This window comes from Staurois parvus, unplaced genomic scaffold, assembly GCF_062004578.1.
Source record: "Staurois parvus isolate SC_StPar_1 unplaced genomic scaffold, SC_StPar_1.0 ptg003134l, whole genome shotgun sequence".
Classification (NCBI taxonomy): Eukaryota; Metazoa; Chordata; class Amphibia; order Anura; family Ranidae; genus Staurois; species Staurois parvus.
In genome coordinates this window covers 130,229-157,125 of record NW_028320930.1, presented here as the reverse complement: position 1 = coordinate 157,125, position 26,897 = coordinate 130,229, and the positions used below count along the sequence as shown (strand labels likewise).

General features: G+C 54.6%; 1 protein-coding gene across 2 annotated transcripts in view; it reads left to right on the top strand.

Annotated features, from left to right (window-relative positions):
* The window catches only part of RGS9 (regulator of G protein signaling 9), a 74,319-nt gene that overhangs the window by 18,821 nt on the left and 28,601 nt on the right, over positions 1-26,897 (top strand). For both annotated transcript variants that reach the window (XM_089667260.1, XM_089667259.1), the window contains exons 2-11: positions 7,676-7,772; positions 7,877-7,927; positions 12,686-12,792; positions 13,241-13,292; positions 13,456-13,514; positions 15,311-15,387; positions 17,184-17,265; positions 17,350-17,412; positions 22,266-22,295; positions 25,581-25,642. In XM_089667260.1, the coding sequence (XP_089523386.1) occupies positions 7,676-7,772; positions 7,877-7,927; positions 12,686-12,792; positions 13,241-13,292; positions 13,456-13,514; positions 15,311-15,387; positions 17,184-17,265; positions 17,350-17,412; positions 22,266-22,295; positions 25,581-25,642 (680 nt within the window). The remainder of the gene's footprint in view (positions 1-7,675; positions 7,773-7,876; positions 7,928-12,685; positions 12,793-13,240; positions 13,293-13,455; positions 13,515-15,310; positions 15,388-17,183; positions 17,266-17,349; positions 17,413-22,265; positions 22,296-25,580; positions 25,643-26,897) is intronic.

Below are 26,897 nucleotides of genomic sequence, written 5' to 3'. Positions count from 1 at the left end.
CCGAGGGTCAGGTGTGTGCGTCATGGCGCGCCGAGGGTCAGGTGTGTGCGTCAGGGCGCGCCGAGGGTCAGGTGTGTGCGTCGGGGATCAGGTGTGTGCGTTTGGTGCATCTATATGTATTGGGGTCCCACGAGCGATGAAGGAGCACACAACCCGTAGGACATACAATTGTTGCACCACGTGTGGAGTGAATAGGCCCTTCCGCTGTAAATTCCTGGATGTTTGGCCTCCTGCCATCCTCGCCAGCAAGGAGAGGGTTACACCACAACCAATGGCAGCACTTAATTTGGAGGATGAGGGAGAGCGGCAGAGGAACGCACACCACTGTCTGCGCTGTCACACGTCATCACCAAACCTGTCTAATATCAAGGAGGACAAAATGATCCAGAACATCAATCCACGAGCCCTGGGGCTCTAGCTTTTTCCTTGGACTAAGGTCCAGGTGCCCTCATGGTCACTCTTCAATGGTCAGAACTGTTGTTTTCAGTGGTGGGGGGAGACCTCTGGACTGTGCTCTTCACCTCTCTGCTGCACTGACATATCTAACGAGGGGAGTGAGACTCCCTTTTGGGCACAATTTGGAACTCAAGTGACTGCGTCACTGTACTGGAGTCGTTCTTCCATAACTGGAATATTCATTCTAGGTGGACAAACAGGACTCCATACACTGCAGTGAAGAAGGCAGCATTACCCACAGTGCTCTCTGGCATGCCATGGTGTGAGAACACTGAGCAGATATCAGTACCCCGCTCCACATGGCCCTTATATGGAAGAGCTGGCAGCAACACGACCAGGACCAAGACACAATGTGATCAATGAGCAGGCCATGGCATCTGGATCTCCCCGCAGACACAGCTGGGGCCATTTATTTGCTGCTACTGATTAATATCACAGCTGTGCTGCTACCTGAAATCCTGAGAACATTGCCTGTTATTGATGATCCCACCTGGAGAACATCCCCTGTTATTGATGATCCCACCTGGAGAACATCCCCTGTTATTGATGATCCCACCTAGGGAACATCCCCTGTTATTGATGATCCCACCTGGAGAACATCGCCTGTTATTGATGATCCCACCTGGAGAACATCCCCTGTTATTGATGATCCCACCTGGAGAACATCCCCTGTTATTGATGATCCCACCTGGAGAACATCGCCTGTTATTGATGATCCCACCTGGAGAACACCGCCTGTTATTGATGATCCCACCTGGAGAACACCGCCTGTTATTGATGATCCCACCTGGAGAACATTGTCTGTTATTGATGATCCCACCTGGAGAACATCGCCTGTTATTGATGATCCCACCTGGAGAACATCGCCTGTTATTGATGATCCCACCTGGAGAACATCGCCTGTTATTGATGATCCCACCTGGAGAACATCCCCTGTTATTGATGATCCCACCTGGAGAACATCGCCTGTTATTGATGATCCCACCTGGAGAACATCGCCTGTTATTGATGATCCCACCTGGAGAACATCGCCTGTTATTGATGATCCCACCTGGAGAACATCGCCTGTTATTGATGATCCCACCTGGAGAACATCGCCTGTTATTGATGATCCCACCTAGGGAACATCCCCTGTTATTGATGATCCCACCTGGAGAACATCGCCTGTTATTGATGATCCCACCTGGAGAACATCCCCTGCTATTGATGATCCCACCTGGAGAACATCCCCTGCTATTGATGATCCCACCTGGAGAACATCGCCTGTTATTGATGATCCCACCTGGAGAACACCGCCTGTTATTGATGATCCCACCTGGAGAACATCCCCTGTTATTGATGATCCCACCTGGAGAACATCCCTTGTTATTGATGATCCCACCTGGAGAACATCCCCTGTTATTGATAATCCCACCTGGAGAACATCCCCTGTTATTGATGATACCACCTGGAGAACATCCCCTGTTATTGATGATCCCACCTGGAGAACATCCCCTGTTATTGATGATCCCACCTGGAGAACATCCCCTGTTATTGATGATCCCACCTGGAGAACATCCCCTGTTATTGATGATCCCACCTGGAGAACATCCCCTGTTATTGATGATCCCACCTGGAGAACATCCCCTGTTATTGATGATCCCACCTGGAGAACATCCCCTGTTATTGATGATCCCACCTGGAGAACATCCCCTGTTATTGATGATCCCACCTGGAGAACATCCCCTGTTATTGATGATCCCACCTGGAGAACATCCCCTGTTATTGATGATCCCACCTGGAGAACATCCCCTGTTATTGATGATCCCACCTGGAGAACATCCCCTGTTATTGATGATCCCACCTGGAGAACATTGCTTGTTATTGATGATCCCACCTGGAGAGCATTGCTTGTTATTGATGATCCCACCTGGGGAACATCCCCTGTTATTGATGATCCCACCTGGAGAACATCCCCTGTTATTGATGATCCCACCTGGAGAACATCGCCTGTCATTGATGATCCCACCTGGAGAACATCCCCTGTTATTGATGATCCCACCTGGAGAACATCCCCTGCTATTGATGATCCCACCTGGAGAACATCCACTGTTATTGATGATCCCACCTGGAGAACATCGCCTGTCATTGATGATCCCACCTGGAGAACACCGCCTGTGATTGATGATCCCACCTGGGGAACATCCCCTGTTATTGATGATCCCACCTGGGGAACATCCCCTGTTATTGATGATCCCACCTGGGGAACATCGCCTGTTATTGATGATCCCACCTAGAGAACATCCCCTGTTGTTGATGATCCCACCTGGGGAACACCGCCTGTTGTTGATGATCCCACCTGGGGAACACCGCCTGTTGTTGATGATCCCACCTGGGGAACACCGCCTGTTGTTGATGATCCCACCTGGGGAACACCGCCTGTTGTTGATGATCCCACCTGGGGAACACCGCCTGTTGTTGATGATCCCACCTGGGGAACACCGCCTGTTGTTGATGATCCCACCTGGGGGACCTTGCCTGTTATTGATGATCCCACCTGGGGGACCTTGCCTGTTATTGATGATCCCACCTGGGGGACCTTGCCTGTTATTGATGATCCCACCTGGGGGACATCCCCTGTTATTGATGATCCCACCTGGGGAACCTCGCCTGTTATTGATGATCCCACCTGGGGAACACCGCCATGTTACAATGTATCCCCCCCCCATGTTGTCATGTTACAATGTATCTATCAGGATTGGATGTGATGGACCGACACAAAGTGGCACATAATTGTGAAGTGGAAGGAAGATGAGAAATGGTTTCCAACATTTGTGACAATAAATCTGTGAGAAGTGTGGTGAAATTTGTATTCGGCCCCCCGGAGTCCATACTTTGTAGGATACCCTTTGGCTGCCATTCCAGCTGCAAGTCTTTTTGGGGATGTCTCTTTGCACATCTAGAGAGGGACATTTCTGCCCGTTCTTCTTTGCAGAATCTCTCAGCTGTCAGATTGGATGAAGAGCGTCTGGGAACAGCAATTTTCAGGTCTAGCTACAGATTCTCCATTGGATTTGGGTCTGGACTGGGCCATTCTAACACATGAAGATGCTTGGATCGGAACCATTGCATTGTAGGTCTGGCTGGATGTTTCGGGTCGTTGTCCTGCTGGAAAGGGAACCTCCGCCCCGGTCTCAAGTCTTCTAACAGGTTTTCTTCTAAGATTGCCCTGTATTTGGCTCCATCCATCTTCCCATCAACTCCGACCAGCTTCCCTGTCCCTGCTGAAGAAAAGCATCCCCACCACATGATGCCACCGCCATGTTTCACGGTGGGGATGGTGTGTTCAGGGGGATGGGCAGTGTTAGTTTTCCCCCACACAGCATTTTGCTTTTAGGCCGTAAAGTCCCATGTTGGTCTCCTCTGACCAGAGCCCCTTCTTCCACACGTTTGCTGTCCCCCCCACATGGCTTCTCACCAACTGCAAACGGGACTTCTTATGGCTTTCCTCCAACAATGGCTTCTTCTTGTCACTCTTCCATAAAGGCAGATTTGTGGAGTGACGACTAATAGTTGTCCTGAGGACAGATTCTCCCACCTGAGCTGTGGATCTCTGCAGCTCCTCCACAGTTCCCATGAGCCTCTTGGCTGCTTCTCTGATGAATGTTCTCCTTGCCCGGCCGGTCAGTTTAGGTGGACGGCCACATCTTGGTAGGCTGGCAGTTGTGCCGTACTCCTCCCATGTTCGGATGATGGATTGAACACAGCGCTCCGCGAGATGGTCAAAGCTTGGGATATCATTTTATACCCTAACCCTGCTTTACACTTCTCCACAACTTTATCCCTAACCTGTCTGGTGTGTTCCTTGGCATTCATGATGCTGATTGGTCACTAATGTTCTCTAACAAACCTCCTGAGGGGTTCACAGAACAGCTGGATTTATATTGAGATCACATGACACACAGGGGGACTCTATGTACTAATCAGGTGACTTCTGAAGGCAAATTGGTTCCACTAGATTGTAGTCGGGGGATCAGAGTAAAGGGGCTGAATACAAATGCCGCCACACTTCTCACAGATTTATTGGTCACAAATGTTGGAAACCATTTCTCATTTCCTTCCACTTCACAATGATGGGCCACTTTGTGTCGGTCCATCACATCCAACCCCAGTATGGTTTTGGTTGTCACATAACAACATGGGGGGCATTTCAGGGGGGAGGGGGACTTTCTCAAGGCTATATATAATATATACACTCTGATTGTGTTCTCAATTAGCGGAGCCGCTCTGTGCCTCACCCCTCACCCCTCACTGGTATCTGCTAATAAGACGTTGAAGTGTCAGCTAGTCTTCTAATTAATGTGTGACCCCCAAGACGTCCGTCGTATTGTCGCCGTGTGCGGCACGCTCGCTGGTAATGACTTCACATGGAGCAGACATGGAGGGCTCATTCCAATTCTTCTTCATTCTAAATGGCAAACAATTAATCCCCCCCCCCCCCCGACTGGCTCAGCCTGGATGTGAATTGCAGATGGCGTCTTGCCCTTTCGGAGGATTCCGCCCCCTCAGTGGCGCACCGCGGCCTGCGTTCTGCTCAGAAGTGGGTTAGGTGTGAAGGGAGTGTGAATTATACATCACCATCCACTCCAGTCCCTGCGCGCTGCGGGGGGACGCGGGTTCAGCGCTCCGGCAAACCTGCTTTCTGTACTTTTTAATTTTTTACAACAAATTTTATTGAACTTTAATGGCGGCTGAATTTCCAGACGTTGCGCTCTACGGAGGAGCGTTGGCGACCTTTCTTATGCCGGATTATTGCGCATCTAGCAGTCACGTCCCCTTTATTAAAATGACACAAAGTGCCGCACTCACAGCAGCCAATCACATTCTTCCACAGGTCTGCCATCCATAGATTCCCCTCACTGAATACGGATCATTCCTTAAAGTGTAACTCCAGCTCCACGTGTTTCTGACATGTAAAGATAAAAAACAACCCATGACTTGAAAACCTGTCCAGTGGAGATGGTTCTACAATGAATATCATATACTGTCATCATGTAAGAGCAGGTGAGAGATTCCATAGGGGGGGTGCAGCTCCACAGAAGTCCTGGAGAGGAGATTGGGTGGTAAGGAGTTCCATAGAGGGGGTGCAACTCCAAAGGAGTCCTGGAGAGGAGAGTGGGTGGTAAGGAGTTCCATAGAGGGGGTGCGGCTCCAAAGGAGTCCTGGAGAGGAGAGTGGGTGATAAGGAGTTCCATAGAGGAGGTGCAGCACTATAGATGCTGACCACAGAGGGGGCTGAGCTGCCACCAATGATATCAACCACATAGGGGGCTGAGCTGCCACCCGTGACACCGACCACAGAGGTGGCTGAGCTATGACACCGACCACAGAGGTGGCTGAGCTATGACACCGACCACAGAGGTGGCTGAGCTATGACACCGACCACAGAGGTGGCTGAGCTATGACACCGACCACAGAGGTGGCTGAGCTATGACACCGACCACAGAGGTGGCTGAGCTATGACACCGACCACAGAGGTGGCTGAGCTATGACACCGACCACAGAGGTGGCTGAGCTATGACACTGACCACAGAGGGGGCTGAGCTATGACACTGACCACAGAGGGGGCTGAGCTATGACACTGACCACAGAGGGGGCTGAGCTATGACACTGACCACAGAGGGGGCTGAGCTATGACACTGACCACAGAGGGGGCTGAGCTATGACACTGACCACAGAGGGGGCTGAGCTATGACACTGACCACAGAGGGGGCTGAGCTATGACACTGACCACAGAGGGGGCTGAGCTATGACACTGACCACAGAGGGGGCTGAGCTATGACACTGACCACAGAGGGGGCTGAGCTATGACACTGACCACAGAGGGGGCTGAGCTATGACACTGACCACAGAGGGGGCTGAGCTATGACACTGACCACAGAGGGGGCTGAGCTATGACACTGACCACAGAGGGGGCTGAGCTATGACACTGACCACAGAGGGGGCTGAGCTATGACACTGACCACAGAGGGAGCTGAGCTATGACACTGACCACAGAGGGAGCTGAGCTATGACACTGACCACAGAGGGGGCTGAGCTATGACACCGACCACAGAGGGGGCTGAGCTATGACACCGACCACAGAGGGGGCTGAGCTATGACACCGACCACAGAGGGGGCTGAGCTATGACACCGACCACAGAGGGGGCTGAGCTATGACACCGACCACAGAGGGGGCTGAGCTATGACACCGACCACAGAGGGGGCTGAGCTATGACACCGACCACAGAGGGGGCTGAGCTATGACACCGACCACAGAGGGGGCTGAGCTATGACACCGACCACAGAGGGGGCTGAGCTATGACACCGACCACAGAGGGGGCTGAGCTATGACACCGACCACAGAGGGGGCTGAGCTATGACACCGACCACAGAGGGGGCTGAGCTATGACACCGACCACAGAGGGGGCTGAGCTATGACACCGACCACAGAGGGGGCTGAGCTATGACACCGACCACAGAGGGGGCTGAGCTATGACACCGACCACAGAGGGGGCTGAGCTATGACACTGACCACAGAGGGAGCTGAGCTATGACACTGACCACAGAGGGGGCTGAGCTATGACACTGACCACAGAGGGGGCTGAGCTATGACACTGACCACAGAGGGGGCTGAGCTATGACACTGACCACAGAGGGGGCTGAGCTATGACACTGACCACAGAGGGGGCTGAGCTATGACACTGACCACAGAGGGGGCTGAGCTATGACACTGACCACAGAGGGGGCTGAGCTATGACACTGACCACAGAGGGGGCTGAGCTATGACACTGACCACAGAGGGGGCTGAGCTATGACACTGACCACAGAGGGGGCTGAGCTATGACACTGACCACAGAGGGAGCTGAGCTATGACACTGACCACAGAGGGAGCTGAGCTATGACACTGACCACAGAGGGGGCTGAGCTATGACACTGACCACAGAGGGGGCTGAGCTATGACACCGACCACAGAGGGGGCTGAGCTATGACACCGACCACAGAGGGGGCGGATCTGCCACCAATGACACCGACCACAGAGGGGGCGGATCTGCCACCAATGACACCGACCACAGAGGGGGCGGATCTGCCACCAATGACACCGACCACAGAGGGGGCGGATCTGCCACCAATGACACCGACCACAGAGGGGGCTCAGCTGCCACCAATGACACAACACATTTTTTTGTATGTCTTCCAGATTGAGGTGTTATTGCTGGAGATGCAGGATGCAGAGGCAGGAATAAAGACGCACACCCAGCGCCTGATGATCACCACCATCCCTCATGCAGTCACAGGTAAGTCATAAATCTGGCTACATGTGAATGTGGGAATAATGGGACGTGCGATTTGATTCCCGTGTAGTCATGGCTCCTGATGGTGTGCTGTGTTTGCTGTGCAGGTCACGATATCCTGGAGTGGCTGATTCAGAGGTTACAGATTGGAGATGAAGGTGAGTGCTGCTCGCTGCCTGTGTCCCCCCCATGGGGCGCTTGGGGGATGTTTGTCATGTTCTATGACTTGTATGAGTTCTGTATGTCGGGGTTCCTCTGTGACCTCAGATGTGACAACACAGGGTCATGGTCCAGCCTCCCATGAAAATGGGGTGCAAGCCATGGGAAGGACCCCCCCGCCCCATAACGTGACCTTTCCATGATGATATGTCTGTGTCTGGGGCTCATTGTAATCTCCTCCCCGGGTGTGACCCCAATTTCCAGGTTTGGGTGGTGAATGGTGGTGTGTAGAAAACCACTAAAATCGTCATCTGCCAAGTGTGTGGGACGATGAGCGAGGGGCCGAGGGTGACGACTGGTCAGCTGTGACTGGTGAATCCTTGGTGGTGGTGAATGTAACACTGACCCCAGTACAAATCCGGTATAGGATGGGCCGGTCATTGTCTTCGAGGTCACTCGGGCTCATGTTACAGGAGGCTGCAGTGCCGCCCCATAGCTTAGGATCTTGCAGTGATGAAGATGTAATGGAAGATCATGACATTGGGTCCTAGACGGATCCCAGATGATGGAATTCCCCTAAAGATTCTCCAAGTGTCCCCGGGTACCATTCACCCGGGTCCAGGGTTCCTCTTGTCTCAGGTTCTGTTCTGTGCTGGATCCGTGGTGAAGAGGGAACGGGTGTATTGGTGTAATATAGACCACTGAATGCTGTGACACCGACACCTCCGGGAATTGGGATTGGTGACAAAATGAAAGACAATCAGCCGAGAGCTCAGCGGGAGAGTTCATTCAGGAGCTCCGTACCATGATGTGACATTCACCCGGCACAGTACCATGATGTGTGACATTCACCCGGCACAGTACCATGATGTGTGACATTCACCCGGCACAGTACCATGATGTGTGACATTCACCCGGCACAGTACCATGATGTGTGACATTCACCCGGCACAGTACCATGATGTGTGACATTCACCCGGCACAGTACCCCAATCCCCCCTCCGTCCCCCTATTTGCCCCCTATTCCCCCCTCCGTCCCTCTATTACACCCCGATCCCCCCTCCGTCCCTCTATTACACCCCGATCCCCCCTCCGTCCCTCTATTACACCCCGATCCCCCCTCCGTCCCTCTATTACACCCCGATCCCCCCTCCGTCCCTCTATTACACCCCGATCCCCCCTCCGTCCCTCTATTACACCCCGATCCCCCCTCCGTCCCTCTATTACACCCCGATCCCCCCTCCGTCCCTCTATTACACCCCGATCCCCTCTCCGTCCCTCTATTATACCCCGATCCCCCCTCCCTCCCTCTATTATACCCCCATCCCCCCTCCGTCCCTCTATTATACCCCCATCCCCCCTCCGTCCCTCTATTATATCCCGATCCCCCCTCCGTCCCTCTATTATACCCCGATCCCCCCTCCCTCCCTCTATTATACCCCGATCCCCCCCTCCGTCCCTCTATTACACCCCGATCCCCCCCTCCGTCCCTCTATTACACCCCGATCCCCCCTCCGTCCCTCTATTACACCCCGATCCCCCCTCCGTCCCTCTATTACACCCCGATCCCCCCTCCGTCCCTCTATTACACCCCGATCCCCCCCTCCGTCCCTCTATTACACCCCGATTCCCCCCCCCCGTCCCTCTATTACACCCCGATCCCCCCCCGTCCCTCTATTACACCCCGATCCCCCCCTCCGTCCCTCTATTACACCCCGATCCCCCCCCGTCCCTCTATTATACCCCGATCCCCCCTCCGTCCCTCTATTATACTCCCATCCCCCCTCCGTCCCTCTATTATACCCCGATCCCCCCTCCGTCCCTCTATTATACTCCCATCCCCCCTCCGTCCCTCTATTATACCCCGATCCCCCTCCGTCCCTCTATTATACCCCGATCCCCCCTCCGTCCCTCTATTATACCCCGATCCCCCCTCCGTCCCTCTATTATACCCCGATCCCCCCTCCGTCCCTCTATTATACCCCGATCCCCCCTCCGTCCCTCTATTATACCCCGATCCCCCCCTCCGTCCCTCTATTACACCCCGATCCCCCCCTCCGTCCCTCTATTACATCCCGATCCCCCCTCCGTCCCTCTATTATACCCCCATCCCCCCTCCGTCCCTCTATTATACCCCGATCCCCCCTCCGTCCCTCTATTATACCCCCGATCCTCCCTCCGTCCCTCTATTATACCCCGATCCCCCCTCCGTCCCTCTATTATACCCCGATCCCCCTCCGTCCCTCTATTATACCCCCGCTCCCCCCCTCCGTCCCTCTATTATACCCCCGATCCCCCCTCCGTCCCTCTATTATACCCCGATCCCCCCTCCGTCCCTCTATTATACCCCCAACCCCCCCTCCGTCCCTCTATTATACCCCGATCCCCCCTCCGTCCCTCTATTATACCCCGATCCCCCCTCCGTCCCTCTATTACACCCCGATCCCCCCCTCCGTCCCTCTATTACACCCCGATCCCCCTCCGTCCCTCTATTATACCCCGATCCCCCCTCCGTCCCTCTATTATACCCCGATCCCCCCTCCGTCCCTCTATTACACCCCGATCCCCCCTCCGTCCCTCTATTATACTCCCGTTCCCTCTCCGTCCCTCTATTATACCCCGATCCCCCCTCCGTCCCTCTATTATACCCCGATCCCCCCCTCCGTCCCTCTATTATACCCCGATCCCCCCCTCCGTCCCTCCATGTCCCCGGCTTGCATACTAACCTGCAGGATGCCTCCAGTCTGTGATCATCATTTCTCTCCAGTATTACAAATATTGAACATTGTGTGGCCCTTTGTTGATTTCAGGGGCCACAGTTTGGGCCCTTATACCTGCTCTGTTGACAACCTTTCCCACCCCATCCAGATGTAGTTGGTGAAGATTTATCTGTAGACAGACTGTAGGCAGCGCTTCTCCCGAGACGGCACAAAGAATGCGGAATGGTGGCGTGTTGGCAGCGATCACGTGAATGGACCTTGGAAGTCTCCGCCATTTTTTCCGCATGTATTCCTCCTACAGTGGAGTCTGTATGCGGTCTAACAATGGCCCCTCACTTTGTGGTGCTGTGGTTATGTTTTGTGTTCAGTGACAATCCATGCATGGCCCATGTATCTGGAAATAGATGTCACCCCCTCTCTGTGGGGCCCTGAGGCCCAGGGGCCCCTTTTGTGGTAGACTCGGCTCTTCCGGCAGACTGTTCCAGGTACAAAGCTGCTCCTTTCTGGTGAGATTAGTTACTGCAAAGGTCACCCGAGAGATCATCCTCCTGACGGGAAGACATTTACCGCTCTTGGATAATGGCCAATTATCTGGGCTCTTTATTAGCATGGCTGATCCGTGTCTTCCCTGTGTGGGAACTCATTGGGCTCGTTACTTTGTAGCCTTTATAGAGTCTTTGTTTGCCATCTTGGGGTGTTTGATGGGCGATCTTCTCTACTAGATGGAATGACGGCCTCAAGGTTGGGGGAAACCATGATCCCTGGGGCCAGAACCCGGCTCATTAAAGATCTGTCACATCACAGCGCCCCCCAATGGAAGGATTATCATGAAGCTTTGTGTCTGACATAGAGGCACATAGAGCCTTCTGTGAACTCCCAAACGTGGAGTGTCAGCTCTGCGGGGCAGTATGCTGCATCTTCTGTTTCCTCTCATCATGTATTGACTCTGATTTCCGATGTTCAGTCACCTTTCTGACTCTTATCGGGGAATTACCAGAGAAAGAAAGCGGTCGCTGGAGTCGGCCTATAGAGCCTTCCATGATGGGCCCATACCTGCCGATTTATACTTCTGCTTCCCATATTGCCTGTCCTCTGCCTTGTCATCCCAATCCATGCCTGTCCTCTGCCTTGTCATCCCAATCCATGCCTGTCCTCTGCCTTGTTATCCCAATCCATGCCTGTCCTCTGCCTTGTCATCCCAATCCCTGCCTGTCCTCTGCCCTGTCATCCCAATCCCTGCCTGTCCCCTGCCCTGTCATCCCAATCCCTGCCTGTCCCCTGCCCTGTCATCCCAATCCCTGCCTGTCCCCTGCCCTGTCATCCCAATCCCTGCCTGTCCCCTGCCCTGTCATCCCAATCCCTGCCTGTCCCCTGCCCTGTCATCCCAATCCCTGCCTGTCCTCTGCCCTGTCATCCCAGTCCCTGCCTGTCCCCTGCCCTGTCATCCCAGTCCCTGCCTGTCCCCTGCCCTGTCATCCCAGTCCCTGCCTGTCCCCTGCCCTGTCATCCCAGTCCCTGCCTGTCCTCTGCCCTGTCATCCCAATCCCTGCCTGTCCTCTGCCCTGTCATCCCAATCCTTGCCTGTCATCCCAATCCATGCCTGACCCCTGCCCTGTCATCCCAATCCCTGCCTGTCCCCTGCCCTGTCATCCCAATCCCTGCCTGTCCTCTGCCCTGTCATCCCAATCCCTGCCTGTCCCCTGCCCTGTCATCCCAATCCCTGCCTGTCCCCTGCCCTGTCATCCCAATCCCTGCCTGTCCTCTGCCCTGTCATCCCAATCCCTGCCTGCCCCCTGCCCTGTCATCCCAATCCCTGCCTGTCCCCTGCCCTGTCATCCCAATCCCTGCCTGTCCCCTGCCCTGTCATCCCAATCCCTGCCTGTCCCCTGCCCTGTCATCCCAATCCCTGCCTGTCCCCTGCCCTGTCATCCCAATCCTTGCCTGTCATCCCAATCCCTGCCCTTGGTTTCAGTCACGGTGGGTGACACCATTGTTACAGGTGGTCACTCCCTCTCCTGGTTTGTCTTCTCTCTGCAGAGGGGCAGCATCTGGGCAATCTGATGGTGAAATGCGGCTACATCTACCCTCTGCAGGAGCCCTCCAACCTCATCCTGAAGCCAGAGGCCAGCCTGTACCGCTTCCAGGTCCGGGGGGCAGGGGGTGGGGATGGAGGGAAGATGGGGTGCAGGAGAGAGGAAGGGGATGAAGATGGGGTGCAGGAGGGAGGAAGGGGATGAAGATGGGGTGCAGGGAGAGTGGAAAAGGATGAAGATGGAGAAGGAGGTGAAGTTGGGGTGCAGGGAGAGTGGAAGGGGATGAAGATGAGGAGGTGGGGTTGGGGTGCAGGGTGAGTGGAAGAGGATGGAGAAGGAGGTGAAGTTGGGGTGCAGGGTGAGTGGAAGGGGGTGATGAAGTGGGGTGGAAGGGGGTGATGAAGTGGGGTGGAAGGGGTGATGACGTGGGGTGAAAGGGGGTGATGACGTGGGGTGGAAGGGGGTGATGACGTGGGGTGCAGGGAATTGAGGGGTGCTGTTAGTGGGGTGCAGTCGCACGGCTCCCGTATACTCAGCACGGCTCTCTGTCTCATTCCAGACTCCATATTTTTGGCCAACGCAGCAGTGGCCAGCAGAGGACACCGACTATGGTGAGTATTGCCCCCCCACAACAAAGAGTGATCAGTGCATTGTATGTAAATGAGGGGGCGGAGACAGTATTTTCAGTCCAATCAGGTTTGGGAATGGCAGTCCATGTGAATGGAGAGCAGGTTTTCTCGCTGTTCATTTGCTGATTGTGGGTTTGTGTTGCAGCGATTTACCTGGCGAAGAAGAATATCCGAAAGAAGGGGATTCTGGAGGAGTATGAGAAGGTGAGTACACGGGGCGGGGGGCCCCTTTAATGCAGAGATCTGACCATTCAGAAGTGAGCTACCAGACCCCCTAAGAATCGTCCAATCACAGCCGAGCGTGTCCTGGATCTTGGTTCAGAGATCATACCAACGACTGATCCCAGACTTCTGACCGCATTCATCACATTCAGAGCCCCTCAAAGAGAACCTGTCAGTGAAAAGGGATCAAACTGACACATTGCCATTCTGAGTACCCCGGGACCCCCGATATCAGGTCCTTACTGTGCCCCCCCTTCTAGATATGTGACTCCCATTATAGATATCTGCTTCCTCTCTGCACCCCAGTACTCACATTCTGCTCCATGCACCCCAGTACTCACATTCTGCTCCATGCACCCCAGTACTCACATTCTGCTCCATGCACCCCAGTACTCGCATTCTGCTCCATGCACCCCAGTACTCACATTCTGCTCCATGCACCCCAATACACACATTCTATTCTCATAGCCCCTGTACCCCAGTACACACATTCTGTTCTCTCCCCCTCTGCACCCCAATACACGCATTCTATTCTCATATCCCCTGCACCCCAATACACACATTCTATTCTCATATCCCCTGCACCCCAATACTCACATTCTGTTCTCTCTCCCTCTGCACCCCAATACACACATTCTATGCTCATAGCCCCTGCACCCCAATATTCACATTCTGTTTTCTCCCCTCTGCACCCCAATACACGCATTCTATTCCCCTTGCACCCCAGTACTCACATTCTGTTCTCTCCCTCCTCTGCACCCCAATACACTCATTCTGTTCCCCTTGCACCCCAGTACTCACATTCTGTTCTCTCCCCCTCTGCACCCCAATACACACATTCTATTCCCCTTGCACCCCAGTACTCACATTCTGTTCTCTCCCCCCTCTGCACCCCAATACACACATTCTATTCCCCTTGCACCCCAGTACTCACATTCTGTTCTCTCCCCCTCTGCACCCCAATACACGCATTCTGTTCCCCTTGCACCCCAGTACTCACATTCTGTTCTCTCCCCCCTCTGCACCCCAATACACACATTCTATTCCCCTTGCACCCCAGTACTCACATTCTGTTCTCTCCCCCCTCTGCACCCCAATACACACATTCTGTTCTCTCCCCCTCTGCACCCCAATACACGCATTCTATTCCCCTTGCACCCCAGTACTCACATTCTGTTCTCTCCCCCCTCTGCGCCCCAGCACACTCATTCTATTCCCCTTGCACCCCAGTACCCACATTCTGTTCTCTCCCCCTCTGCGCCCCAATACACGCATTCTATTCCCCTTGCACCCCAGTACTCACATTCTGTTCTCTCCCCCTCTGCACCCCAATACACGTATTCTATTCCCCTTGCACCCCAGTACTCACATTCTGTTCTCTCCCCCCTCTGCACCCCAATACACGCATTCTATTCCCCTTGCACCCCAGTACTCACATTCTGTTCTCTCCCCCTCTGCACCCCAGTACTCACATTCTGTTCTCTCCCCCTCTGCACCCCAGTACTCACATTCTGTTCTCTCCCCCTCTGCACCCCAATACACGCATTCTATTCCCCTTGCACCCCAGTACTCACATTCTCTCCCCCTCTGCACCCCAGCACACTCATTCTATTCCCCTTGCACCCCAGTACTCACACCCCCCCCCCAGTAGTGACACCGTGTTCCCTGCACTCGCTCAGACAGCGGAATGTTCTGCCGCCTCCCCCCGCGTCTCGACTCCTCAGAATTGATGCTAATTTTCTTAGGCGCTCATTAGATTTCCCTTCCTTTCCGTTCAGGAAAACTACAGCAATCTGAACAAGAAGATTAACCACAAATGGGACTTTGTCGTCATGCAGGCCAAGGAGCAGTACAAGTGAGTACTCATTAACCCGTTCCTTCCCGTGCTGTCTGCTAATTCGCACCTTTCAGGTTGGGATGGATGGGATCAGTTAGCCGGCACACGGACAGGTTTAGGACCCGATTCCCCGCACTTAAAGCAGCACTTACCCATCCTAAAGGCATGCTAAAGTCACCTCTCAGCCAGTTTTATTTTGTCATTTTAGTGTGCCTTAAATTGGGTCTGAAATCAAAACTCAACATTTGCTTGTTATAGGGTACATCTAGATATGTGAATTCTGCCTAAGCCGTACCCCGCCTTCTGTCCGGGATTCCTCCTGAAAACTAAGGCACCACTTCCTGATCTGTAGTCTCATATATCTGCAGTGTGACATCACCTTAGGCACTGCTGACTCTGACTGCTAGTCTCAGGAGATTTGGGGTGAGATTTGGTGAGGTCACTGCTGCATTGCTCACTGTTCTCCTTGCTGGAGTGGTAGCTGTACCTGAAGACCTGCAATGTGAGGATCTCCCTGCTTGGTGATGTCACTGCTGTGCTGCTCACTGTTCTCCTTGCTGGAGTGGAAGCTGTACCTGAAGACCTGCAATGTGAGGATCTCCCTGCTTGGTGATGTCACTGCTGTGCTGCTCACTGTTCTCCTTGCTGGGGTGGAAGCTGTACCTGAAGACCTGCAATGTGAGGATCTCCCTGCTTGGTGATGTCACTGCTGTGCTGCTCACTATTCTCCTTGCTGGAGTGGAAGCTGTACCTGAGGACCTGCAATATGAGGATCTCCCTGCTTCCAAGCCTGGTATTCTCTGGAGATTTGGTGATGTCACTGCTGTGCTGCTCACTGTTTGCTTTGCTGGAGTGGAAGCTGTACCTGAGGATCTACATTTTAAGGATCCCACTACTTCATCCATTCTGCGGATCTGTGTCCACCCCTCTCATTACCCCAACAGTCATCGGGGCGGCAGCTCTGACTTGAGGAACTATAGTCCAGCTTCTACCAAGATGGCCACCTCCACAGAACAAGACATAGTCCGTAAAGAGCAGGGAGACCACAGGCAATATTGTGGACTAGTCCTTTACTCCAGTTCAGGTCCTCTATTCAGCATACTATAAGGGGTATATGTAACCCAGCAACGCCGGCGCCTCACAGCCATGTAAGTGGTTTCTGATGCTAGGAGGCGGGGTGGTGTTTAGGATCATGTGACCACTGTGATTGGCTGCAACCGTGGTCACATGATCGGAAAGCTGCCTATCACAAGGAACTGTCAGGAGCTTTCTGTTAGGCATCGGTAACTGTGCCGGAAGCGCGCACATGCACACTCGGCACAAGTTTGTTTACATTTTGATACGCCAATATGGGGCCTCTTAGTATCAAGGCCCACCCACTGAGGGGCCCACCCACTGAGGGGCCCACCCAATGAGAGGCCCCATATTTGCAAGCTCTCGGCACAAAGAGGTTAAAAAGAAATGTAATTGGATAAATGTCACCCAGCCCCCACAAATTCTCACCATGTGTTGCTCAATATATTGATTTTCTGTGATTGTCTCCATCTAGTGGCCATAATATTTTCTTTCCTGAAATGCCTTAATTGGGAAAATACCCCATTGTGGCCACTAGGTGGCACTGGGGATCTTAGGAAATCCACATATACATTCAAATCCTTTTGAGGGCTGAGAAAATGCTTGTGAGATTCTTCTTTATTATTCTGTTCTGTTTTTTCCTGTGATGACTGATACTTTGTTACTCTGCCATTGGTAGATACAGGTAATACTTGGTGAGTAACATCTGTAAAATGTAACATTGTTGTCATTCATTTCAGGGCGGGGAAAGAGCGGAAGAAGGCGGACCGGCTGGTGCTGGATTGCCAGGAGAAGGCGTATTGGCTGGTTAATCGGCCACCAGTGAGTGATGCGCCGTTTGGCCGCAGATTTTTCTGTATGGATTTGGATTCATTGATGACATTAACCCCGCCCCTTTTCTTCCAGCCGGGGATGCTGGACGTGTTGGATTATGGGATGGACCGGGCCAATGACCCCAACGTTGTCAAGGTAACCAGGTGAGACTCTGGGATGGCAACCTAAAGCCTGGTCCAGGCACTGTGGGGTGTACAGAGAGCTGCGATGGCGTCACCAGGCAGGTGATGTCACGGGGTGATGCCACGAGGCGGGTGATGTCAGGGGGGGTGATGTCAGGGGGGGTGATGCCACGAGGCAGGGGATGTCGCGGGGTGATGCCACGAGGCAGATGATGTCACGGGGGGGTGATGTCACAGCGGGTACTCTTTCCATACTGAGGATTTTACTACCAAAGGGAAATTTGGGGCATTGGAATAAGGTGACGCAAATCCGCAATTGGCACGTTTGCTGCCATAGAGGTGAAAGGGTTAAGGTCAGACTGCTCTGCGCCATTTGTGGTTGGATTGACACGGTCCTGCGGGGCTGAATGACACGGCGGTCCTGCGGGGCTGAATGACATGGCTGTCCTGCGGGGCTGAATGACACGGCGGTCCTGCGGGGCTGAATGACATGGCGGTCCTGCGGGGCTGAATGACACGGCGGTCCTGCGGGGCTGAATGACACGGCGGTCCTGCGGGGCTGAGTGACTCGGCGGTCCTGCGGGGCTGAGTGACACGGCGGTCCTGCGGGGCTGAGTGACTCGGCGGTCCTGCGGGGCTGAGTGACGCGGCGGTCCTGCGGGGCTGAGTGACGCGGCGGTCCTGCGGGGCTGAGTGACGCGGCGGTCCTGCGGGGCTGAGTGACGCGGCGGTCCTGCGGGGCTGAGTGACGCGGCGGTCCTGCGGGGCTGAGTGACGCGGCGGTCCTGCGGGGCTGAGTGACGCGGCGGTCCTGCGGGGCTGAGTGACGCGGCGGTCCTGCGGGGCTGAGTGACTCGGCGGTCCTGCGGGGCTGAGTGACTCGGCGGTCCTGCGGGGCTGAGTGACTCGGCGGTCCTGCGGGGCTGAGTGACTCGGCGGTCCTGCGGGGCTGAGTGACTCGGCGGTCCTGCGGGGCTGAGTGACTCGGCGGTCCTGCGGGGCTGAGTGACTCGGCGGTCCTGCGGGGCTGAGTGACGCGGCGGTCCTGCGGGGCTGAGTGACGCGGCGGTCCTGCGGGGCTGAGTGACTCGGCGGTCCTGCGGGGCTGAGTGACTCGGCGGTCCTGCGGGGCTGAGTGACTCGGCGGTCCTGCGGGGCTGAGTGACTCGGCGGTCCTGCGGGGCTGAGTGACGCGGCGGTCCTGCGGGGCTGAGTGACGCGGCGGTCCTGCGGGGCTGAGTGACGCGGCGGTCCTGCGGGGCTGAGTGACGCGGCGGTCCTGCGGGGCTGAGTGACACGGCCATGCTTGGTTAGGGTGACGGACGCGGCGCTCAGATGCAATGAAGGATCTCTGATGAACTTCTCATTGAAGCCCTCGAACGAGTCGGAGATGAGAGATTAGAGGGGTCTGGTGGGATTGGTTGCCATAGCAACGCTGTGCGTGTAATAAGGCCAAGGAGGGGGTCTCGGGAAGACAAGCGGAGATGAGTTCCACTGACTCATCTCCTGTGCAGCCATACTGACGCAGACTGCAGGGGGAGCTATAAGATCCAGCGCCATTTCCAGATTGCGTCACCAAGGAGCAGGCTCCTGTAATGATATGAGCGCCGTGGGAGGGGGGCAGCAGTCAAATCAGAGCCGAGCTTCACCGGGATGGAGCAAGAGAGACCATTCCTTTATGGTGTCACTGGACTTTCCTTGTGAGAGAGACCATTCCTTTATGGTGTCACTGGACTTTCCTTGTGAGAGAGACCATTCCTTTATGGTGTCACTGGACTTTGTTACATGTTCAAAGTTGGAAAAGTAAAAACAAAATGTAAATTGGAGACATTGGGGGGAACAAAGAAAGTGCCGCCTGAGGAAGGTTCCCTGTTACCCCGACATGTTCCCTGCAGAATATTGGTCCCTAGAACTCAGGAGATCATCCTATATAGAGAAACTATGTGATTTGTCTTCACAATCTTCTCTGGATGAAGAAATAAAAAATATATACAGTACTGTGTATATATAGGGGGAGGAGACTTGTAGTCCCCCCCCCCCCCCCCCCGGGTGAAGGAGACTTGTAGCCCCCCTCGGGTGAAGGAGACTTGTAGCCCCCCTCGGGTGAAGGAGACTTGTAGTCCCCCATCGGGTGAAGGAGACTTGTAGTCCCCCATCGGGTGAAGGAGACTTGTAGTCCCCCATCGGGTGGAGGAGATTTGTAGCCCCCCTCGGGTGGAGGAGACTTGTAGTCCCCCCTCGGGTGGAGATTTGTAGTCCCCCTCGGGTGGAGGAGATTTGTAGTCCCCCTCACGGGGAGGGTGCAGTATGAAAGACTGTTGCTGATGGTGTAGTTGGTGTTCTGTAGTGACGTTTCTTCCTCTCCTCTCTCCACAGATCCCTCTTTGGTCTCTTATGTCGGGGAATGTGGTGATGGGTGTCGGATGATCAGGACTTTTCTTCTTTGAAGGACCATTCCATGTTCTGCCCCGGCAAGCCGCTCTCTCATTCTCCTCCAATAGTCATCCCTCGGCGTACACACCACCATACACAGCAGATGTAATTGTGTGTCCCCGGAGGGGCCCAGCCTCACTGTCTATGGATCCGGGAAGAGGCGGCTGTCGGTTCTGTCCACATTAAAGCCCAACTCCGGCCCAGGCAGCAGCTGTAGATGAAGTGGGGAGCCTTCCCCGGCTGCTGTTCTGTCCTCTACCAGAGGGGGGCGCTGAGCAATCTACCACCCGCCAGTGCTGTCCGCCTCCAGAGTTCCCCCCATACATTGGCAGTGGCAATACAATTTATTGAATGGATTGAAATCCCGCTGTCACAATCTGCACCCCAGTCCCCGTCTGCGCCCCAGTCCCCGTCTGCGTCCCCGTCTGCGCCCCAGTCCCCGTCTGCGTCCCCGTCTGCGTCCCCGTCTGCGTCCCAATCCCAATCTATGTCCCAGTCCCCGTCTGCGTCCCCGTCTGCATCCCTGTCTGCATCCCAGTCCCCGTCTGCGTCCCCGTCTGCGTCCCAATCCCAATCTATGTCCCAGTCCCCGTCTGCGTCCCCGTCTGCATCCCTGTCTGCATCCCAGTCCCCGTCTGCGTCCCCGTCTGCGCCCCAGTCCCCGTCTGCGTCCCCGTCTGCGTCCCAGTCCCCGTCTGCATCCCCGTCTGCGTCCCCGTCTGCATCCCAGTCCCCGTCTGCATCCCAGTCCCCGTCTGCGTCCCCGTCTGCATCCCCGTCTGCGTCCCAGTCCCCGTCTGCGTCCCAATCTATGTCCCAGTCCTAGTCTGCGTCCCAGTCCCCGCCTACGTCCCAGTCTGCGTCAGAGACCCCCCTTTATCGAGGAATGCGCATGGACATGAATGTAGTGTCACTTTGTGCACTTCAAATAAAGTTTGCCAAAAAAGAGCTTTAAGATAAACTGAGAGACGCTTCATGCCCCTCCCCGCACCCCAAAACTGACAGCTGCCCACATGCTGAAATGGAAATTTTATCACACAGGCACTGCCTTGTTTATATTTCAGAGTAAGGAGAGGGGCGGACAGGAGAGGGGCGGACAGGAAAGGGAGGCAGGGGAGGGGCGGACAGGAGAGGGGCGGACAGGAAAGGGAGGCAGGGGAGGGGCGGACAGGAGAGGGGCGGACAGGAGAGGGAGGCAGGCGAGGGGCGGACAGGAGAGGGAGGCAGGCGAGGGGCGGACAGGAGAGGGAGGCAGGCGAGGGGCGGACAGGAGAGGGAGGCAGGGGAGGGGCGGACAGGAGAGGGGCGGACAGGAAAGGGAGGCAGGGGAGGGGCGGACAGGAGAGGGGCGGACAGGAGAGGGAGGCAGGCGAGGGGCGGACAGGAGAGGGAGGCAGGCGAGGGGCGGACAGGAGAGGGAGGCAGGCGAGGGGCGGACAGGAGAGGGAGGCAGGCGAGGGGCGGACAGGAGAGGGAGGCAGGCGAGGGGCGGACAGGAGAGGGAGGCAGGCGAGGGGCGGACAGGAAAGGGAGGCAGGGGAGGGGCGGACAGGAGAGGGAGGCAGGGGAGGGGCGGACAGGGGAGGGGCAGACAGGAGAGGGAGGCAGGGGAGGGGCGGACAGGAGAGGGAGGCAGGCGAGGGGCAGACAGGAGAGGGAGGCAGGGGAGGGGCGGACAGGGGAGGGGCAGACAGGAGAGGGAGGCAGGGGAGGGGCGGACAGGGGAGGGGCAGACAGGAGAGGGAGGCAGGCGAGGGGCAGACAGGAGAGGGAGGCAGGGGAGGGGCGGACAGGGGAGGGGCAGACAGGAGAGGGAGGCAGGGGAGGGGCGGACAGGGGAGGGGCAGACAGGAGAGGGAGGCAGGCGAGGGGCAGACAGGAGAGGGAGGCAGGGGAGGGGCGGACAGGGGAGGGGCAGACAGGAGAGGGAGGCAGGGGAGGGGCGGACAGGGGAGGGGCAGACAGGAGAGGGAGGCAGGGGAGGGGCGGACAGGGGAGGGGCAGACAGGAGAGGGAGGCAGGCGAGGGGCGGACAGGAGAGGGAGGCAGGGGAGGGGCGGACAGGAGAGGGAGGCAGGCGAGGAACAGACAGGAGAGGGAGGCAGGGGAGGGGCGGACAGGGGAGGGGCAGACAGGAGAGGGAGGCAGGCGAGGGGCGGACAGGAGAGGGAGGCAGGCGAGGGGCGGACAGGAGAGGGAGGCAGGCGAGGGGCGGACAGGAGAGGGAGGCAGGCGAGGGGCGGACAGGAGAGGGAGGCAGGCGAGGGGCGGACAGGAGAGGGAGGCAGGCGAGGGGCGGACAGGTGAAGTGTAGTTCTCGCCTGACAGATTTAAGTGATATTGGGGTCACTGTCCCCTCCCCCCCCGATGGGGTATACTGATATTGGGGTCACTGCCCCCCCTGACGCTGTCTCCTCTCTTTGTGTCTTACAGAAGAAGACGGTGGATTTCTACAGACGTGAGGTGAGTATCAGGAACAGGAGTCATCACACCTCATGGAGCCGCTCCTTCCTCTATATATATATATATCTGGGTGGGTGGATCCCATCCACCATTAACTCTTCACCCCCCACATCCCCCTCCATCCCATCCGCCATTAACTCTTCACCCCCCACATCCCCCTCCATCCCATCCGCCATTAACTCTTCACCCCCCACATCCCCCTCCATCCCATCCGCCATTAACTCTTCACCCCCCACATCCCCCTCCATCCCATCCGCCATTAACTCTTCACCCCCCACATCCCCCTCCATCCCATCCGCCATTAACTCTTCACCCCCCACATCCCCTTTAATAATATCGTGTTTGTTATGTTTGTATCTCTCACTTGTTTCAGATTTTTGTTCCATGGTGTCACTATTATATTTTATATAATGGAAGAAAATAAAATAGCAAGAAAATAATTATGTCGGATTTAGGGAGAGGGAATTATCTGTTTTACAAGGATAGAAAACCATCAGATAGACAGACAGGAATGTTCGCCCCTCACACAGAAATGATCGGTCTAACAATGGAATGTTCCCCCTCACACAGAAATGATCGGTCTAACAATGGAATGTTCCCCCCTCACACAGAAATGATTGGTCTAACAATGGAATGTTCCCCCTCACACAGAAATGATCGGTCTAACAATGGAATGTTCCCCCCTCACACAGAAATGATCGGTCTAACAATGGAATGTTCACCCCTCACACAGAAATGATCGGTCTAACAATGGAATGTTCGCCCCTCACACAGAAATGATCGGTCTAACAATGGAATGTTCGCCCCTCACACAGAAATGATTGGTCTAACAATGGAATGTTCCCCCTCACACAGAAATGATCGGTCTAACAATGGAATGTTCGCCCCTCACACAGAAATGATCGGTCTAACAATGGAATGTTCGCCCCTCACACAGAAATGATCGGTCTAACAATGGAATGTTCGCCCCTCACACAGAAATGATCGGTCTAACAATGGAATGTTCGCCCCTCACACAGAAATGATCGGTCTAACAATGGAATGTTCGCCCCTCACACAGAAATGATCGGTCTAACAATGGAATGTTCGCCCCTCACACAGAAACGATCGGTCTAACAATGGAATGTTCGGTGTAACACTGAGAGACAGAATACAACAACAAATTCAGCAGAAATGCGTCTAACAAATGATGACGGATCTGCATGTTCATGAGGGAAAGAAGGATTTGATCCCCTTCACAAAACATGACTTAGTACTTGGTGGCCAATCCCTTGTTGGCCATCACAGAGGTCAGACGTTTCCTGGAGTTGGCCCCCAGGTTCGCACACATCTCAGGAGGGATTTTGGCCCACTCCTCTTGGCAGATCCTCTCCAAGTCATTAAGGTTTGGTGGCTGACGTTTGGCAACTCGAACTTTCAGTTCCCTCCACAGATTGTCAATCGGATGAAGGTGTGGAGACTGGCTAGGCCACTCCAGGACCTTAATGTGCTTCTTCTTGAGCCGCTCCTTTGTTGCCTTGGCCTTGTGTTTTGGGTCATTGTCATGCTGGAACACCCATCCACCACCCATTTTCAATGCCCTGGCTGAGGAAAGAAGGTTCTCACCCAAGATTTGATGGTACATTGCCCTGTCCATCGTCCCTTTGATGTGGTGCAGTTGGCCTGTCCCCTTTGCAGAAAAACACCCCCAAAGCAGAATGTTTCCACCACCATGTTTCACAGTTGGGATGGTGTTCTTGGGGTCATAGGCAGCATTCCTCCTCCTCCAAACACGGCGAGTTGCGCTGATGCCAAAGAGCTGGATTTTGGTCTCCTCTGACCACAACACTTCCCACCAGTCCTCCTCTGCATCATTCAGATGTTCAGTGGCAGACTTCAGACGGCCTGGACATGGGCTTTCTTCAGCAGAGGGACTGTGCGGGGGCACTGCAGGATTTCAGTCCTTGTCGGCGTAGTGTGTTACCAATTGTTTTCTTGGTGACTGTGGTCCCAGCTGCCTGGAGATCATTGACAAGATCCTCACGTGTAGTTCTGGGATGATTCCTCACTGTTCTCATGATCATTGACACTCCACGAGGTGAGATCTTGCATGGTGCACCAGACCTAGGGAGACTGACACTTGTTTTGTGTTTCTTCCATTTGTGAATGATTGCACCAACTGTTGTCACCTTCTCACCAAGCTGCTTGGCCATAGTTTGGTAGCCCAGTCCAGCCTTGTGTAGGTCTACCATCTTGTCCCTGACATCCTTGGACAGCTCTTTGGTCTTTGCCATGGTGGAGAGTTTGGAATCTGATGGTTTGATGGCTCCTGTGGACAGGTGTCTTTTATACAGGTAACACCATGAGATTAGCAGCACTCCCTTTAAGAGACTGCTTCTAATCTCAGCTTGTTACCTGTATGAGAGACACCTGGGAGCCAGAAATCCTGCTGAATGATAGGTGATCAAATCCTTCTTCTCCTCATGAACATGCAGATCCGTCATCATTTGTTAGACGCATTTCTGCTGAATTTGTTGTTGTATTCTGTCTCTCAGTGTTACACCGAACATTCCATTGTTAGACCGATCATTTCTGTGTGAGGGGCGAACATTCCATTGTTAGACCGATCATTTCTGTGTGAGGGGCGAACATTCCATTGTTAGACCGATCATTTCTGTGTGAGGGGAGAACATTCCATTGTTAGACCGATCGTTTCTGTGTGAGGGGCGAACATTCCATTGTTAGACCGATCATTTCTGTGTGAGGGGCGAACATTCAGCATCAGGGGGGGCAAATACACATTTCCTGCACTGTAAGTGTTTGGGATACAAGCATGGAATGTCTGTTGGGGATATTCTTCGTTCTGAGGGTCCCAGGCTGGAAATCCTCCTCCTATTCCCTGTAGGATCGTGTTGTGCCGATTGCAAAAAATGTTATTTGATGATTAATCTTTCTGATCTGCTTTGATTGAAGAGAAGTGTCATTATTGATCTATAGGGAGGGGTGTGGTATATACAGGGAGGGGTGTGGTATATACAGGGAGGGGTGTGGTATGTACAGGGAGGGGTGTGGTATGTACAGGGAGGGGTGTGGTATGTACAGGGAGGGGTGTGGTATGTACAGGGAGGGGTGTGGCGTGTGTACAGGGAGGGGTGTGGCGTGTGTACAGGGAGGGGTGTGGCGTGTATACAGGGAGGGGCGTGGTGTGTATACAGGGAGGGGCGTGGCGTATATACAGGGAGGGGCGTGGCGTATATACAGGGAGGGGTGTATGCGTGTACATAATATGTCTCCCCTCCTCTGCAGATCATGTACTATCAACAGTCTCTGATGAGATCTACAGTGAAATCCTCCGTGTCTGTCAATGGGTAAGAAATGTTGTCCCAGATATAAGAGTCGTACAGATTCTGTGTGTGTCCGCTCTCCCCAGATCCGTGGTGATCTGGGGGAAGCATGTACTGATCCGTGGTGATCTGGGGGAAGCATGTGTTGATCCGTGGTGATCTGGGGGATGCATGTACTGATCCGTGGTGATCTGGGGGAAGCATGTACTGATCCGTGGTGATCTGGGGGAAGCATGTACTGATCCGTGGTGATCTGGGGGAAGCATGTGTTGATCCGTGGTGATCTGGGGGATGCATGTACTGATCCGTGGTGATCTGGGGGAAGCATGTACTGATCCGTGGTGATCTGGGGGAAGCATGTACTGATCCGTGGTGATCTGGGGGATGCATGTACTGATCCGTGGTGATCTGGGGGATGCATGTACTGATCCGTGGTGATCTGGGGGATGCATGTACTGATCCGTGGTGATCTGGGGGATGCATGTACTGATCCGTGGTGATCTGGGGGATGCATGTACTGATCCGTGGTGATCTGGGGGAAGCATGTACTGATCCGTGGTGATCTGGGGGAAGCATGTACTGATCCGTGGTGATCTGGGGGATGCATGTACTGATCCGTGGTGATCTGGGGGATGCATGTACTGATCCGTGGTGATCTGGGGGATGCATGTACTGATCCGTGGTGATCTGGGGGATGCATGTACTGATCCGTGGTGATCTGGGGGAAGCATGTACTGATCCGTGGTGATCTGGGGGATGCATGTACTGATCCGTGGTGATCTGGGGGATGCATGTACTGATCCGTGGTGATCTGGGGGATGCATGTACTGATCCGTGGTGATCTGGGGGATGCATGTACTGATCCGTGGTGATCTGGGGGAAGCATGTACTGATCCGTGGTGATCTGGGGGATGCATGTACTGATCCGTGGTGATCTGGGGGAAGCATGTACTGATCCGTGGTGATCTGGGGGATGCATGTACTGATCCGTGGTGATCTGGGGGATGCATGTACTGATCCGTGGTGATCTGGGGGATGCATGTACTGATCCGTGGTGATCTGGGGGATGCATGTACTGATCCGTGGTGATCTGGGGGATGCATGTACTGATCCGTGGTGATCTGGGGGATGCATGTACTGATCCGTGGTGATCTGGGGGATGCATGTACTGATCCGTGGTGATCTGGGGGATGCATGTACTGATCCGTGGTGATCTGGGGGATGCATGTACTGATCCGTGGTGATCTGGGGGATGCATGTACTGATCCGTGGTGATCTG